Here is a 13454-nt window from a genome sequence, read left to right as displayed (position 1 = left end):
GCCAGGATGCTAGCCAGCTGCAAGGAGGAGCAGTTTCCCTGCAGGGCAGGGCGTGGCCTCTGCAGGGGGAATGCTGGGTCCTTGCTGGATCCAGGACCTGGGGGCCTGAGTGGACTGTTGAGTCAGAACCTGGTAAAAAGGGGAGAAGATTGGTGGCCAGGGCAGAAAGCCAGCACCGTGCAGCCCTGACTCACAGGGAGTAGGCTCTGGGGTCACTGGCCCCAGGTAGAGTCTCATGCTGCACTTTGTCAAAGGGTTCCCCAAACCGGGCCCAGCCCCAGTGCCTCCGCCTGGGGAGGGGGAGGCTGCGTTTCCATGAGTGGCCCTGAAGCCTCTGGAGCCCCTGACTCAGCCCACTGCCCTATGAGAAGCCCACACCCCCCACCCCCACCCCAGCAGAAGGCAGTTCAAACCTGCCACCAGCCCACCTCACCCTTACCAGGCCCTACACCCCAGGATGCCAACAGAGTCCCCTGCTTCTCAGGGCCTGAAGCTGCACCCCTCAGCTTGGGGAGCATCATGATGTCACGCTTGGCAGTGTCTGCTGTCACCAGTCACCTGTCTGCTGCTGGGCAGGCTCCCTGGGAGGCAACAGAGGGCACTGCTCCCCATTGTGAAGAATTCCAAACTGGCGCCTCTACACCTTCCGCCTGAGCTGTGATTCAGGGCAGTGTCTGTGGGGTCGAGTCTGGCCTCTCTGGGACCCGGGAGGACAGGGACAGGGCTGCCTGGGACACACCTGTTCCTAGTCCTGGATGGGACAAGGATGCTGGGGTGGCCTGGAAGCAGGGCACCTGGGGAACCCCCCCCTCTTATTTTTCCTCCCCAGTCTCAGGAGAGCAGGACCCTGCAAAGGACAGGCTTCAGTTCCTCCAGAGGCTGCAGCAGCCCCAGGGTCCCCACACCCAGCGGGCTCCTCTCCAGCCCAGGCTCAGCCCTTAGGCCAAGGATGGGGGCAACGTGGACTTGAAGCTACTTGAACAGACACCCGGGAGAGGGTCCCATGGGCCAGGCCAGGAGGCAGCCCTGAGCTCCTGGGGTGTGAATCAGGAGACCTGCTCCTTGGCTCCCCTCTCACAGCTTCCCCTGAGCACCAGGTGACCAGAGGGGGGAACTTTCTCCTGGGTGTTGTCTCCACATGGCCTCAGGAAGCTCCTTTCAGGAACAGACAGGAATGTGGTGGGGCTTCCCAGTGTCAGAAGAATGTCAGGTATGCATGGCTCCCTGGGAGGAGGGGCCTGTGTCGTTGTCCCCCCCCCCCCCCCCAGCCCAGCCTGAATCTGTGGGCAGAAGCCTCTGCTCTGACTCCTGGGGCAGGTGCATCCCTGAGCCTCAGTAGCAGGAAGAGCCACAGGGAAAAGAAATCACCCCAACCTCTTTCAATAGAGGATCCCCAGCCAGCGCTGGAGGCCACCACAGCAGGGCAGGTCCCCCAGCACCCAGAGCTGCCCTGCACCCTCACCTCTGCACTGGGAATGAAGGTTCCTGCCACTCCGCAGTACAAATGGAATCTATCCAGGGTACCCCACAGACAAGAACCCCAAACCAGGAGTTATCTTGACTTTGAGTTGTTGGAGAATTTCCAGTCAGACCCCGGACACAGGTGCCACCAGCACATGTGTGTTGGAGGTTTAGATATTTTTTTTAATTGTGGATGGAGGCATTACAAGACTAGAAACTGGAGGTGTGGGTGGAGATGATTAACATGGTCATGAAACCGGATATTGAAAAGAAATATCCTAGACCCGCGCTCTCGGGTCACGACTGACTGCTCTAGAAATGTCGGGCATGCGGACCAAGGCAGCTATGGAGCCGAGGCCATTGTAGAGAATCCCCGTCCTTACAAGTCCACCTAGTCACACCCCAGAAGTAAGCAATTTGACAGTAGATAGAAATTCCACAAAGGAGGAAGCCCTCCCCAAAAGAAGGACCCTCTATCAGTACAATTTCTTCTTTTTAATCTTTTTTTCTTTTTTTTTAAAGATTTGTTTATTTATTTATACAAGCACTGGGTACAGTCAGAAGCATGGGAGGGTGAGAGAATTCACCAGAGACAGAGCGGGGAGCAGAACAGGCAGACTGATGAAATACACTGCTGAGGGGAGCAGCGGGCCTGGCAGGAGAGGTCTGCGCACCATGTGGGACCCTCGGCGGTGGCCAGGGATCGAACCAGCGCTGCAGAGGCTGCGGGCAGCTTCGCAGGCTAGTGCTCAACCGCTGTACCACCAGGGGAGGCCCTCTATCAGTACAATTTCTGCCCAGGCAGAAAGCAGTCTTCTTCTCCCTCCCTTTTCTCTGACAAGCCTAACCTTTTTGTGTCTGTGGTAAACTTGCCACGAGCCACGGAATGGCGAACTCTGCTGAACTGCTCAGAGGTAACCCAAGGTCCCTGCTCACCAAACCCCACCTCTATCAGACAACTTGATGTGGATGCTAAGAAGTGGGCTGTGTGTGTGTGTGTTTGTGTGTTTGCACGCGCACACACTGCTGTCAGGATTGTGTGTCAGTGTCTGAGGGGACCCAGGGTCGGGACAGCTGTCAGGCAGCTCCCAGGGGTCAGGGCATCAGGTGAGATGGGTTTTGCTCATCACCCTGCAGGGCAGAGGTGGCAACAGAAGACCAGGCTGTCCAGGCCTCAGTGGGTCACTGGAGCCCACATTCCAGACCAGGAGGGCTTCTTGGTTATCAAGGCCAGGGAAGTGCAAAGCGAGCTTGGAGCAGTTGAGGATGCCGGGGTTTTGTGTGACGTCACCTGGTCTCTGCTGTAGAGAATGGGGGGCACCGAGAACCTGGTAGGAAAAGCAGGACGGCGGGTATCTGCATGCTCCCCTGTGCCAGGAGGAGCTGGTCTCTGGGAAGGCAAAGCCCTGCGGGTGTCAGCAGCTACAGAGGGGAACCAGGGGAAAGGTGGGTGGCAGAAGCGCTGAGGCGGCCAGAGGCAGGGAATGGGGAGGCAGGACAACCTGAAAGAGCACTGGGCCATGGGAAGGTAAAGAGGGGGTGGTTAGGGACACTAGAAGCTTCTGGAGTCTGGGAGCTCCTCTGTGTCCTCACCTGGGGCCTGTCTGTGTGTATTTCATGAAGACCTGAGTCCAGGCCTGGGCTCCAGCTGGAGGGGAGTCTGAGGCAGCCAGTGTTGGGGGCGCCCCTGGGAAAGAGAGACACAGAAGGCAGAGGCCAGTCCTGCCCTCCAATCCCCCTCCCAGTTCACAGGGAAGCTAATAACTACAGTTGTGATGAATTCGAAGAAAGAGAGGAGATGATGTGGAGAAAGCAAATAAGGAGATCTGTCGCCTCTGAGGAGGTGAGACCGAAGAATAGCAGAAGTGACAATTAGGATGAGGGAGCATTTGAGGACTGGGAGTATCGAGGAAAAGAACCAAGATTCTGTGTTGTGTTTATACATGTCCATTCCTGTAATCACCATTTAATTTGTCTTCTGTCATTGCTGATAGAACAAAAGAAACAAATATTTTTTGCTCCGTGCAAGAGAATCTGAGGAGTTTTTATACTGGCTGAATGAATTATTATAACAAGATCAAATAAAGGCAGCTGATGAATTAAATATTTAAAAATGCAGCTTCCTAAAACATGCAGAGAATAAATCTCATTTCCTCCATTCGAAATAAAGACACGAGGGCCTCCCCGGTGGCGCAGCGGTTGAGCGCGGGGTTGCGAAGTTGCCCGGGGCATCTGCGGCGCCGGTTCGATCCCCGGCTGCTCCCCGGCCACCAGTGGAGGGTCCCGCATGGCGCGCAGACCTCTCCTGCCGCCCGCTGCTCCCCTCAGCAGTGTACTTCGGTCCTTCTGCCTGCTCTGCTCCCCACTCTGGCTCTGGTGAGTTCTCTCACCCTCCTGTGCTTCTGACTGTACCCAGTGCTTGTATAATAAATAAATAAATAAATCTTTAAAAAAATAAAATAAAGACATGAGTTATACGGTCTCACTATAAAAGGCAATATGACAATCATGGGCGTGTCCCATTTTCGGCTGACAAGCCACAAAATAAAATTCTAACAAAGAAAGACTTCATCCCTCTTGGCCAATGATTACATTCTTAGTATTGTGCAAGTATCCGATGTACAAATATTCCTGCCTTTTTACACCACGGTAGCTGTGTGCTTTGTAATCTTAAAGGCAAAGTACAAAGTTCCTGAATTTTGAAGCTTCCTCTATTTAAAACTTGCACATGGCCTGTAAAGTCCCCTGGGGGTCCACCAGTCAAGCACCTTCCAGGGCAGCAAGAAGGGCAGGGTCTGGCACCCCCAGGAAGAGGGCTGGAGGGGTACTGTAGATCTCCATGAGCAGCTTGCACCTCATCCTAGGAAAAAGGTGACTCCTTTTTGAGGTGACCTTCAGGAAAGGCAGGATCAGATCTGAGCTGTGGCCTCCCAGGGCCCAGGGTGCCCACTGGGAGTCACTGAGGAGATGGGAGCCAAATCCAGCTGGGGGCAGACTGCAGCTGGATGGAGAGAGTGGAAATAGGCAGGAACGCTCTAATTCATAGGATCTTTAGGAGGGAAGGCGGCGTGATGGAGGGCCGGCTGGAGCTTCACCCCATCAATCAGTAACTATAAATTGAGCACCGGCTGTGTGCTGGGCATCCTTCGGGTCCCAGACCCAGCGGGAGAGCAGACGCTGGTCCAGGACCGTGCTCAGATGTGCAGTTTTCCTGACTGGGACGAAGCCTGTCACTCCCTGAGACAGGCTCCTGGAGGAGGGTCCCTTTTGGAGGAGTAAGTCAGGAACCATCTGGAAATCGTGCGTGTGCAGGGTCTGGGGAACACCCAAGTGGAGATGGCAAATGGGCAGGTGGAGACTAGTTCCAGAATTCAGCTGAGAGCTCTGGACTGGATGTAAAATTCTGGGTCATTTGCATATCGCTGATGGTTGAAGCCATTATCTGGGTACAGTCATCAGGCAGAGAAAATACAGTGTGCTAGTCCAGAAGAGTCTGCAAGAGAACCAAAGATCAGTCAGAGAGGCGGAAGGAAAATCAAGACAGTCTGATGACACAGAAGCTAAGAGATGTGGGCATTTCAAAAAGGAAGTGGTCAATGATGTGGGACTCTAAGGGCACCGGCTAATTAGTGGCAGGGTTGGAGTTTAAAACTAAATCCAACTATTTAATAAGAGGTACAGAGACAAATGGCTGATCGCTTGAAAACAAAGTTAGACCCCTACATCATTCTATCTGTAATATAAATTCTAGCCAAGGTCAAGGTCCAAAATTAAGACAAGGTAGTAATAGTACTTGAAAATAGGCTTGTTTTTTTTTTTTTTTTTTTAATAGAGGCATGTTTTTCTTTATTTATTTGTTTGCTTATTTGTTTTGTTTATACATGCACTGGGTATAGTCAGAAGTGCGGGAGGGTGAGAGAATTCACCAGAGCCAGAGCGAGGGGCAGGGCAGGCAGAAGGACCGAAGTACACTGCTGAGGGGAGCAGCGGGCGGCAGGAGAGGTCTGCGCGCCATGTGGGACCCTCCTCTGGTGGCCGGGGAGCAGCCGGGGATTGAACCGGCACCGCAGAGGCCGCGGGCAGCTTCACAACCCAGCGCTCTACCGCTGCGCCACCGGGGAGGCCCGGCTTGTTTTTTTTTTTAAAGATTTATTTATTTATGCATTCAAGCACCAGGGTGTAGGCCAGAGGTGCGGGGGGTGAGATGATTCACCAGAGACAGAGTGGGAAACAGAACAGGCAGATCTACTGAAATACACTGCTGAGGGGAGCAGCGGGGAGACAGAAGAGGTCTGCTGCGCCATGTGGGTTGCTCCCTGGCCGGAATCAAATTTGTGATACAGTGGTTGTGGATAGCCTCATGGGTTGTGTCTTAACCCCTTGCGCTACCAGGGAGGCCCTGAAAATAGAGTTTGATAATCTTGGTGTGGAAAGATTCTTCTTATGACAGGAAACAGGGAAATCACAAAATATTTTTAAATAAGCTGGAGGAATAGACTTGCAGCACATTTGACAGACATTGAGTTAACATCCTTCTTCTACAACAACCCAACAGGAAAGTGGTTAAGAGAGTTGAATAGCCAGTTCCAGAAGATGGGTAAAAGCAGCTGGAAATAGGTAAAAAGACAATCACATCCTTGATGTTCAAGGAAATGTAAATGAAACCATAAAGAGACTCCATTCCTTGAATGGGTAAAGCATTTTAAAATGGATCACACTGCTGGGGGGAAAATAAATAAGAAAACTGTTTTTGGAATGGTACTGGGTAATAGCTATTAAAATTTTCAATCTATTTCCTGATCTGGATGCTGGCTACATGGTGTATTCCGCATGTGAAAAACTCAAAGAGCTCTCCACTCTATTTTGTTAACTCTATAAAAGCAAACTATTTATTTTACTCTTTTTTTTAAAGATTTATTTTATTTATACAAGAGCCGGGGTACAGTCCAGATGCACGGGAGGGTGAGAGGATTCCACCAGACACAGAGCGGGGAACAGAACAGGCAGACTGACGAAATAAACTGCTGAGGGGAGCAGTGGGTGAGACAGGAGAGGTCTGCCGCACCATGTGGGTTGCTTGTAGGCCGGCAAGGATAGAACAGGCGCTGCAGAGGCTGTGGACAGCCTCACGCGCTGCGCTTAACTGCCTGTGCCACCAGGAAGGCCCAAAAGCAAACTATTTATTAAAAAGGCATTTGAATACTTTTCTATGTTTTATTCTTTAATGCTTTTTAAAAGAACCGACATATACAAAATGTACATGCCCCACAATTGAACAAGTTCAGTTATGAGACGGTTCTCTTCATTTTGCAAATTGACAATAAAAAGGCAAACAACCTTTGCATTTTTTTTTAATAGGCCACGGAGAGGAACAGACAATTGTCAGAAGACAACAGCAAATGACAAACCCAAGTGGTCAGGAAACAGAAATAGTACTCAATCTCCTGAGTGTCAAAATGTCAAAGTTACAAAGAGAGAAAAATAAAACCACAAAGAGATTTTATTTTCTACCCATATATTGAAGAAAGAAATGATAACATCCATTTTTGGGGTGAGTAGGAACATTACATTAATGGAGAAAATATTTAAAGAGCATTTTGGAGGAAATAATGTAATACCAATCAAATATATCTGACCTATGCCTAGCAAATCTATATTTGTAATTTATAAATACTGCAGTATGTAAGGATGTCTGTTGGATAATATTTTGTGCAGTATTGGGGGCAGAGAAATGAAAGGCTCAAAAAAAGAGATTGTATCAGAATGGTGAACATACTCACGAAATAGGCAACTAGTGTGGAAACTAAATCAGAATTAAATGTATTGTCTTGGAGCGATGTACATGAATCATTAGGTGACAAAAAGCAGATCTATACACATAGGTTTGTTACTGTTTTAATATCTCCTTATATGTTTGTAGAAACAGAATATGGTTTAGACCTTAATTTTTGGAGTCACAAAGGCTGTTTCTAAACCCCAGCATCCTCACCTTCTCTCTACATGGGCTAACCACTCTGTGCCTCAGTGTCCCCAACTATAAAAGGGGGGTACTAATAGCATCTACCTCACAAACCTGTTGGGAGCATATGATAATGAGTTAATTGATGAAAAGCACTTAGAGCCACCAGGTTCCATTCAACAAAATCATGAGTTTAAACGTGATCTACCTGAGCATGGGAAATATGGTGGATATCCCACACTGTCTTCCTTGATGACCTCAGGTAGGGACACAGGTGACTAACATTCAATTAGTCACCTTGACCGTAGTCAATTCAACTTGTTACAGCAAGCATGTGTTATTTTTGTAATATTTTTTTGAAATTCAGTACTGAAAGGACAGGAGGACAACCAGACCGGGAAGTGTACCCCGAAATCACCATGGTACTCCAGGCAGGAGTGGAAAGGCAGAGGTCCAGGGAGTCTGCACCCCAATGATTGATCCCCAGTCACTGAGTGACCCTGGGCAAACAGCTGTGCCTCTCTGGACCTTGGCTTCCCTCCCATGCAGGACAGAGCTGCCAGAAGCACCCACATAAAGCACGTTGCTTTCTCCCAAGATTTAAGTTCCAGGGCCTCCCCGGTGGCGCAGCGGTTGAGCGTTGGGTTGCGAAGCTGCCCGCAGCCTCTGCGGCGCCGGTTCGATCCCCGGCTGCTTCCCGGCCACCGGAGGAGGGTCCCGCATGGCGCGCAGACCTCTCCTGCCGCCCGCTGCTCCCCTCAGCAGTGTACTTCGGTCCTTCTGCCTGCTCTGCTCCCCGCTCTGGCTCTGGTGAATTCTCTCGCCCTCCCGTGCTTCTGACTGTACCCAGTGCATGTATAAACAAAAAACAAACAAACGAACAAAACAAAATAAATAAAAAAAAAAATGCCTCTATAAAAAAAAAAGATTTAAGTTCCAGACCCAGTGGCACTTACATGGAGCCATGAGCCAACCATCTTTTAAGGACTCGACCCCTGTGAACTCATTTAATCCCGCATCCACCAGAGGAGTTGGGTCCTTTATTTTACAATCACCCTTGTTTTGTGCGTGGGGAAAACAGAGGCACCGGAATATGAAACCAGGAGCCAGAGCTTACACATGGGCATGGCCAGGATTCCAAGGCGGGCAGGGAGGCTTTGAATCCAAGCTCTGCTCTTTGCCAGGGCTCAGCAGTGACTTTCCCTGATGCCAGCCTCAGTGTACTCTACTGTGAATTGGGTTCCCAATACTCACCTCTTCAGTTTGCTGCAAGGGTTAAATAACATTGGGCTTGGGCCAAAGAGAAGTGATTTTAAAAGAGGAGACTTTATTGTCTCAGACCCTGCAGGAAGAAGGAAGAAGAGGCCCTGCCAGCCCCTCACCCCCACCCCCCACAGCCCCTCCCAGCTCCTCCTGGCTCCCTGTTAGGTTCCTGGTGAGTTGCCCAATGCCCCATTAAGAGAAGAGACAAAGTAGGGCAGGGATCCAGACCCTGAGACTTCCAGAAACCACAGGGCTGAAGTGTCCAGGGGCCTGTGCGCCCCTGCCCCCCACTCGGTTGGATAAGGGGCCCCTTGGTTCTCTCACGCGCTTCCTCCTCCACACCTTGGCCAGCGTGACCGCAACGCATCCTGTTCAGGTCCCACCAGAGAAGGAAGCAGAGTTTGGGGTTCCCTGTGACCCACGCAGGAAGTCCCGTTAGGGAGTGAAGTAAGATCTTCCCACTGCTCGGGCCCAGGAGATAAAGGCAGGGCCAGACTCGAGCTCCTGGACTCCTGCCTGCCCCACCCGCCATGTTCGGCCTCCGTGTGCGGCTCACCTGGGCCCTCCTGGCCCTCCTCCCCGGCCCCGCGCTCGGACAGCAAGGCAAGTCGCCCAACTGCTGCGCCCCCGTGGTGCCGCGGAGAGAGTGGAGGGCCCTGGAATCCGAGTGCTACAAGAACCTGACACTGCCGGTGCGCTACGTCGTGGTGTCGCACACCGCGGGCCGCAGCTGCGACACTCCGGCCTCCTGCCTGCAGCAGGTGCGGAACGTGCAGCACTACCACGCACGCACCCTGGGCTGGTGCGACGTGGGCTACAAGTGAGTGTGGAGGGGAAGGCTGGGGCCCCCGACTGGAGTGCGAGTGCGGGGAGGGCCCTGAGCTGGGGAGGAGGGGGCGAAGGAGGGCTCAAGCCTAAGTCTGTGCCAAGACTGGGCAACGGGCAGGAGGGGTCCTCTACACGGGGGCTCCTGCAGAGTCTGGGGCCTCCGTCAGCAGGCAGAAAACCAGACTGATGAACCACCGACCAGGTGCCCGTCCCCATCCCGCTCCTGGCTGGCTGAGAGGGGCCAGGAGACTCACCGTCTCCCAGCTTCGCCCTCACCTTCCTCCTCAGCAAAGCCAGTGGGGTGGGAGGCGCTTGACTGGACCAGCCAACACATGCAAATCCCTTAGGACGCTGTTGCCACGGGGTTGGATACCAAAAATCCAGACTATTGCCACTGGGTACCTACTATGTGCCGGGCCAGGTGCCCGATACAGGGATGGGGACTCGGCCACTAGCAGCGCCAGTGGGGCCTAATGGGATGTAAGGGCCCGCTGGGAGAAACAGATGGGAAAGACCAAAGTCACAGGGCGGTTTCCGGTGGTGAAGCAATGGGGAGAAGGAACACAGGGGCCCAGAAGCGGGGCTCCGTTGGCAGAGTGAGGTGAGGGGCGGTCTCCACGTCTCTACTACAGTGGCTCAGAGATGGCTGGGGGATAAGGGGGGGACGCTGAGGGAATAGTATAGCCAGCAGAGGGGTATGGCAGGATGTAAGGTGCAGTGGGGAGCTAGGGGACAGATGTGAAACCAGGAGGTGGCAGGGCCAGGTCATGCAGAGAGTTGTGGGCCATGGAGAGGCCCTTGGTTCCACTCGGGAAAGCCAGGTGCCACAGAGGGGTGTGAGCTTCTAGGGGATGAGACACTCCCTCTGACTGCTGTGGGGAGAGCAGACTGAAGGGAGTAAGGGCAGAATCAGGGACACGGATTTGCTGGAATTGCTTCTGGGATCCACGGCCCCCTAGCCATGGGGGTTCTCAGGTTCTATTCATTCTCAAGCCTCGGAAAGCACCAGAAAATCACCTTGCTGGAAATGCAAGCTCCCAGGTCCCACCCTTAGTGAATGCATCAGTGGGGCAAGGTGAGGCCCAGGAACCGGAGAGCTTTCCTAAGAAATCTAGACGCCTCCGGGATAGCCCCAGCTCTTGCCCCTGAAGATTTGATCATTCAGAGGTTCCAATTCAAGGTTTTGTTTCCAAGAGTGAGGAGCCCTGATTCTGGCTGATTCCAGGAAGCTGTGAAGACCACAGGCTGGGCTCACAGCTTCTGGCCTCCATCGCCCTACAGGGAAGCAAACTCGCGTCTCAGATTTTAGCTTTCAGTCTTATCCAGGATCACCTTTCTGTCACCTTGCGTACTCGCTGAGCCTCAATGTCTTCACTGTGAAAGGGGGATCCTGGCTGTCCCCACCTGGGTGTAGAAGTTTTAATTACAAGTCAGCTGACTCCATTTAACAAATAAACAGGGAACGCCATCAGCGGGGAGGCTGTGGCAGCGCCCAGTCCTGGTAGTCGCTCACTACAAAACTCGTCTCAGAGCCAGATTCTGAGTTGGGCTCCCTAAGTGGCAGACGTGGGACCCAAGATGCAAAAGCGTAAACATCCTGTGCGTGGCTGGTGCACCTATGAGCCAGGGGGGCTGTGGCTGCAGACCGCAGCTCTCAGATACCTATCCTCCCGTTAATTCCACTGTGTCAAGTCAGACTTCCTCCATCAGGACATGTCAGATGAGTGAGTTTTAAGGACCTGGGGTCAGGATGGGAATCTCAGAGGCAAATGCTGGAGCTCTAGGGCTTGCTATATCCCTGATCCCATCCCCCGAATGCACACCTGCAGGGACAGGAGGCAGGAAGCAGGTGGTTCGGAGGCATAAGAGCTTGTGAGTGGACGTCTGAGAGGCAGAAGACTCTGGGACATGACCTTGCGCAAATCATTCCTTTTTCTAAAGATTTTTTAAAATATATTTATGCATACAAGACCTAAGGTGTAGGCCAGAGATGCAGGGGTGAGAGGATTCACCAGAGACAGAGTAGGGAGAAGAACAGGCAGATCTACTGAAATACACTGCTGAGGGGAGCAGCGGGCGAGACAGGAGAGGTCTGCTGTGCCATGTGGGTAGCTCCCTGGCCGGGGATCTAACTCACGCTGCAGTGGCTGCTGATGGCTTGATGTGCTGAGACTTAACCCCTTGCACCACCAGGCAGGCCCCAAATCATCCCTTTTTCTAACTCTTGCCTACCTTAGCTTAAAGTAGAGATAACAATGGTGCCTGCCTGGGAGGATACAGATGAAGATAAAGGAAATCAAGGGCTGAAGGAATCCTCCCAGGAGGCCAAGAGAAAGCAAGGGGCCAGCTTGTGTTGGGGGGCTTCACGGAGACCTGGGTGAAAATCCTGACTCTGTCCCTGACTGACTGTGTGACCATGGGCCAGTGTCTCCACCTCTCTGGTTTCCTATACAGAGTGGGGACACTAATGACTAACGGGATTACTGTGGGGATGAGAAAAGATGCATCAGGGCTGTGCCTGGCACGTGGCAGTGGCCACGTTATGGCCACTGTAGAAGATTAGCGGTTAAGAGGGAGGCTGGGGAAATAATGAATGGTAGGTAAGGGCGGCAAGAGGTGAGGTGGAGGAGGGGAGAGTCTCCTCCCTCATCAAGGCCCCCTCACTACCCACACAGCTTCCTGATCGGAGAAGACGGGCTGGTGTACGAGGGTCGGGGCTGGGACACCATAGGTGCCCACTCAGGTGCCTCCTGGAACCCCATGTCCATCGGCATCACCTTCATGGGAAACTACATGGGTACGTGGCTGTTCAGCTGGTGGGGAGCGGGGCTGACATGGGGCCTGGGTGTGGCATAGCAGGGTGGGTGGCTGTGAGGGGCCCTGCCACCTACCAGCTTGGTGACCTTGAATGCAGGACTGCTTTTCTGAGCCCAGTGCTCCCCTTTAGATGATGACCATTTTCAACCCAAGGGTGGGAATTAGTTCAACAGAAAAGTGCTCAGATGGCCCCAGATGCCAAAGCAGTGTTTGGCATAATGGCAGCTAGGGTGGGGAGGACCCTGGGGTCTGGGAGCAGAGGAGGGAAAATAAGTCATAATCCTAACAACTAACTGCCCCAGACACCCATCCACATTCTGCCGGGTTTACAAAATGAACCCTCTTCTATCATCCCCGGGAGGCGGGTGAGGGGGGGGTGCCATTATTCTCCCCTCTCACAGACAAGGAAACAGGCACAGGGAGCCAGTCACTGCTAAGGAGTGGCAGCCGGGGTCTGCACCCTCTGGGGCCTGCTGGGAGTGCACAGCTGGAATCCCTAGCCCTTTCCCGAAAGCCCCAGCCTCACTCCTGCTTCTTGCCTCCCCAGAGCGGACACCACCGCCCCGGGCAATCCGGGCAGCCCAGAGTCTGCTGGCCTGTGGGGTGGCTAGGGGATCCCTGCTCCCCTACTACGAGGTCAGAGGCCACAGGGATGTTCAAGAGACGCTCTCTCCAGGGGATCGGCTCTACGAAATCATCCAGGATTGGCCCCACTACCGCCAGTGAGGCCCCATCTCCCACCCCTCCCCATCAAAAACCCCAGGGCCTCCCCCTCCAATAAAGGTGCAGCTCAAACTGTGTTCTGACACGTGCCTCCCTCTCCTGGACCTCAGTCATCCCTCCCCGGGCCTGTCTCCCAGCGGTCTGTCCTCGCTGGTGCTCAGAACCCAGAGGCCCCGACCCTGAACCAAGACCCCAGAGATCCCAGCTTGGAAGCAACATCACAGCTCAGAACCCAGAGGTCTCAGGTCAGAGCGCAGGAATCAGCACCAGGTCGGCCCAGACACCTGGACAGCAGCACAGGGGTGCTCCAGGCAGCGAAGCATGCTGCAAGATGCCCCCATTTCCGCCACACAGCCAAAGACAAGACTGTGCTGAACCTCCACTTGGATCCCTTTGAGGACAG

At 53.1% G+C, this 13454-nt stretch overlaps 1 protein-coding gene across 5 annotated transcripts in view; it reads left to right on the top strand.

The window, feature by feature from the left end:
* The window catches only part of PGLYRP1 (peptidoglycan recognition protein 1), a 50057-nt gene extending 36934 nt beyond the window's left edge, over window positions 1-13123 (top strand). For 2 of the 5 annotated variants that reach the window (XR_008552550.1, XR_008552552.1), the window contains one exon: window positions 6820-7949. Coding sequence is in view for 1 of the 5 variants with exons in the window: in XM_037516818.1 (XP_037372715.1) it covers window positions 9214-9503; window positions 12187-12308; window positions 12876-13054 (591 nt within the window). In the remaining 4 variants the exon portion in view is untranslated. Of the gene's footprint in view, window positions 1-6819; window positions 7951-9128; window positions 9504-12186; window positions 12309-12875 lie in introns of those variants that run through there. The other 3 variants (XM_037516818.1, XR_008552549.1, XR_008552551.1) reach the window with 3 other exon arrangements.
* Window positions 13124-13454: the final 331 nt, after the last annotated feature.

This window comes from Talpa occidentalis, unplaced genomic scaffold (assembly GCF_014898055.3).
Source record: "Talpa occidentalis isolate TD23 unplaced genomic scaffold, MPIMG_talOcc4v2.1 talOcc4.17, whole genome shotgun sequence".
Classification (NCBI taxonomy): Eukaryota; Metazoa; Chordata; class Mammalia; order Eulipotyphla; family Talpidae; genus Talpa; species Talpa occidentalis.
Note: the sequence above shows the minus strand (reverse complement) of the source record. Positions and strands in the feature narration are given on the sequence as shown.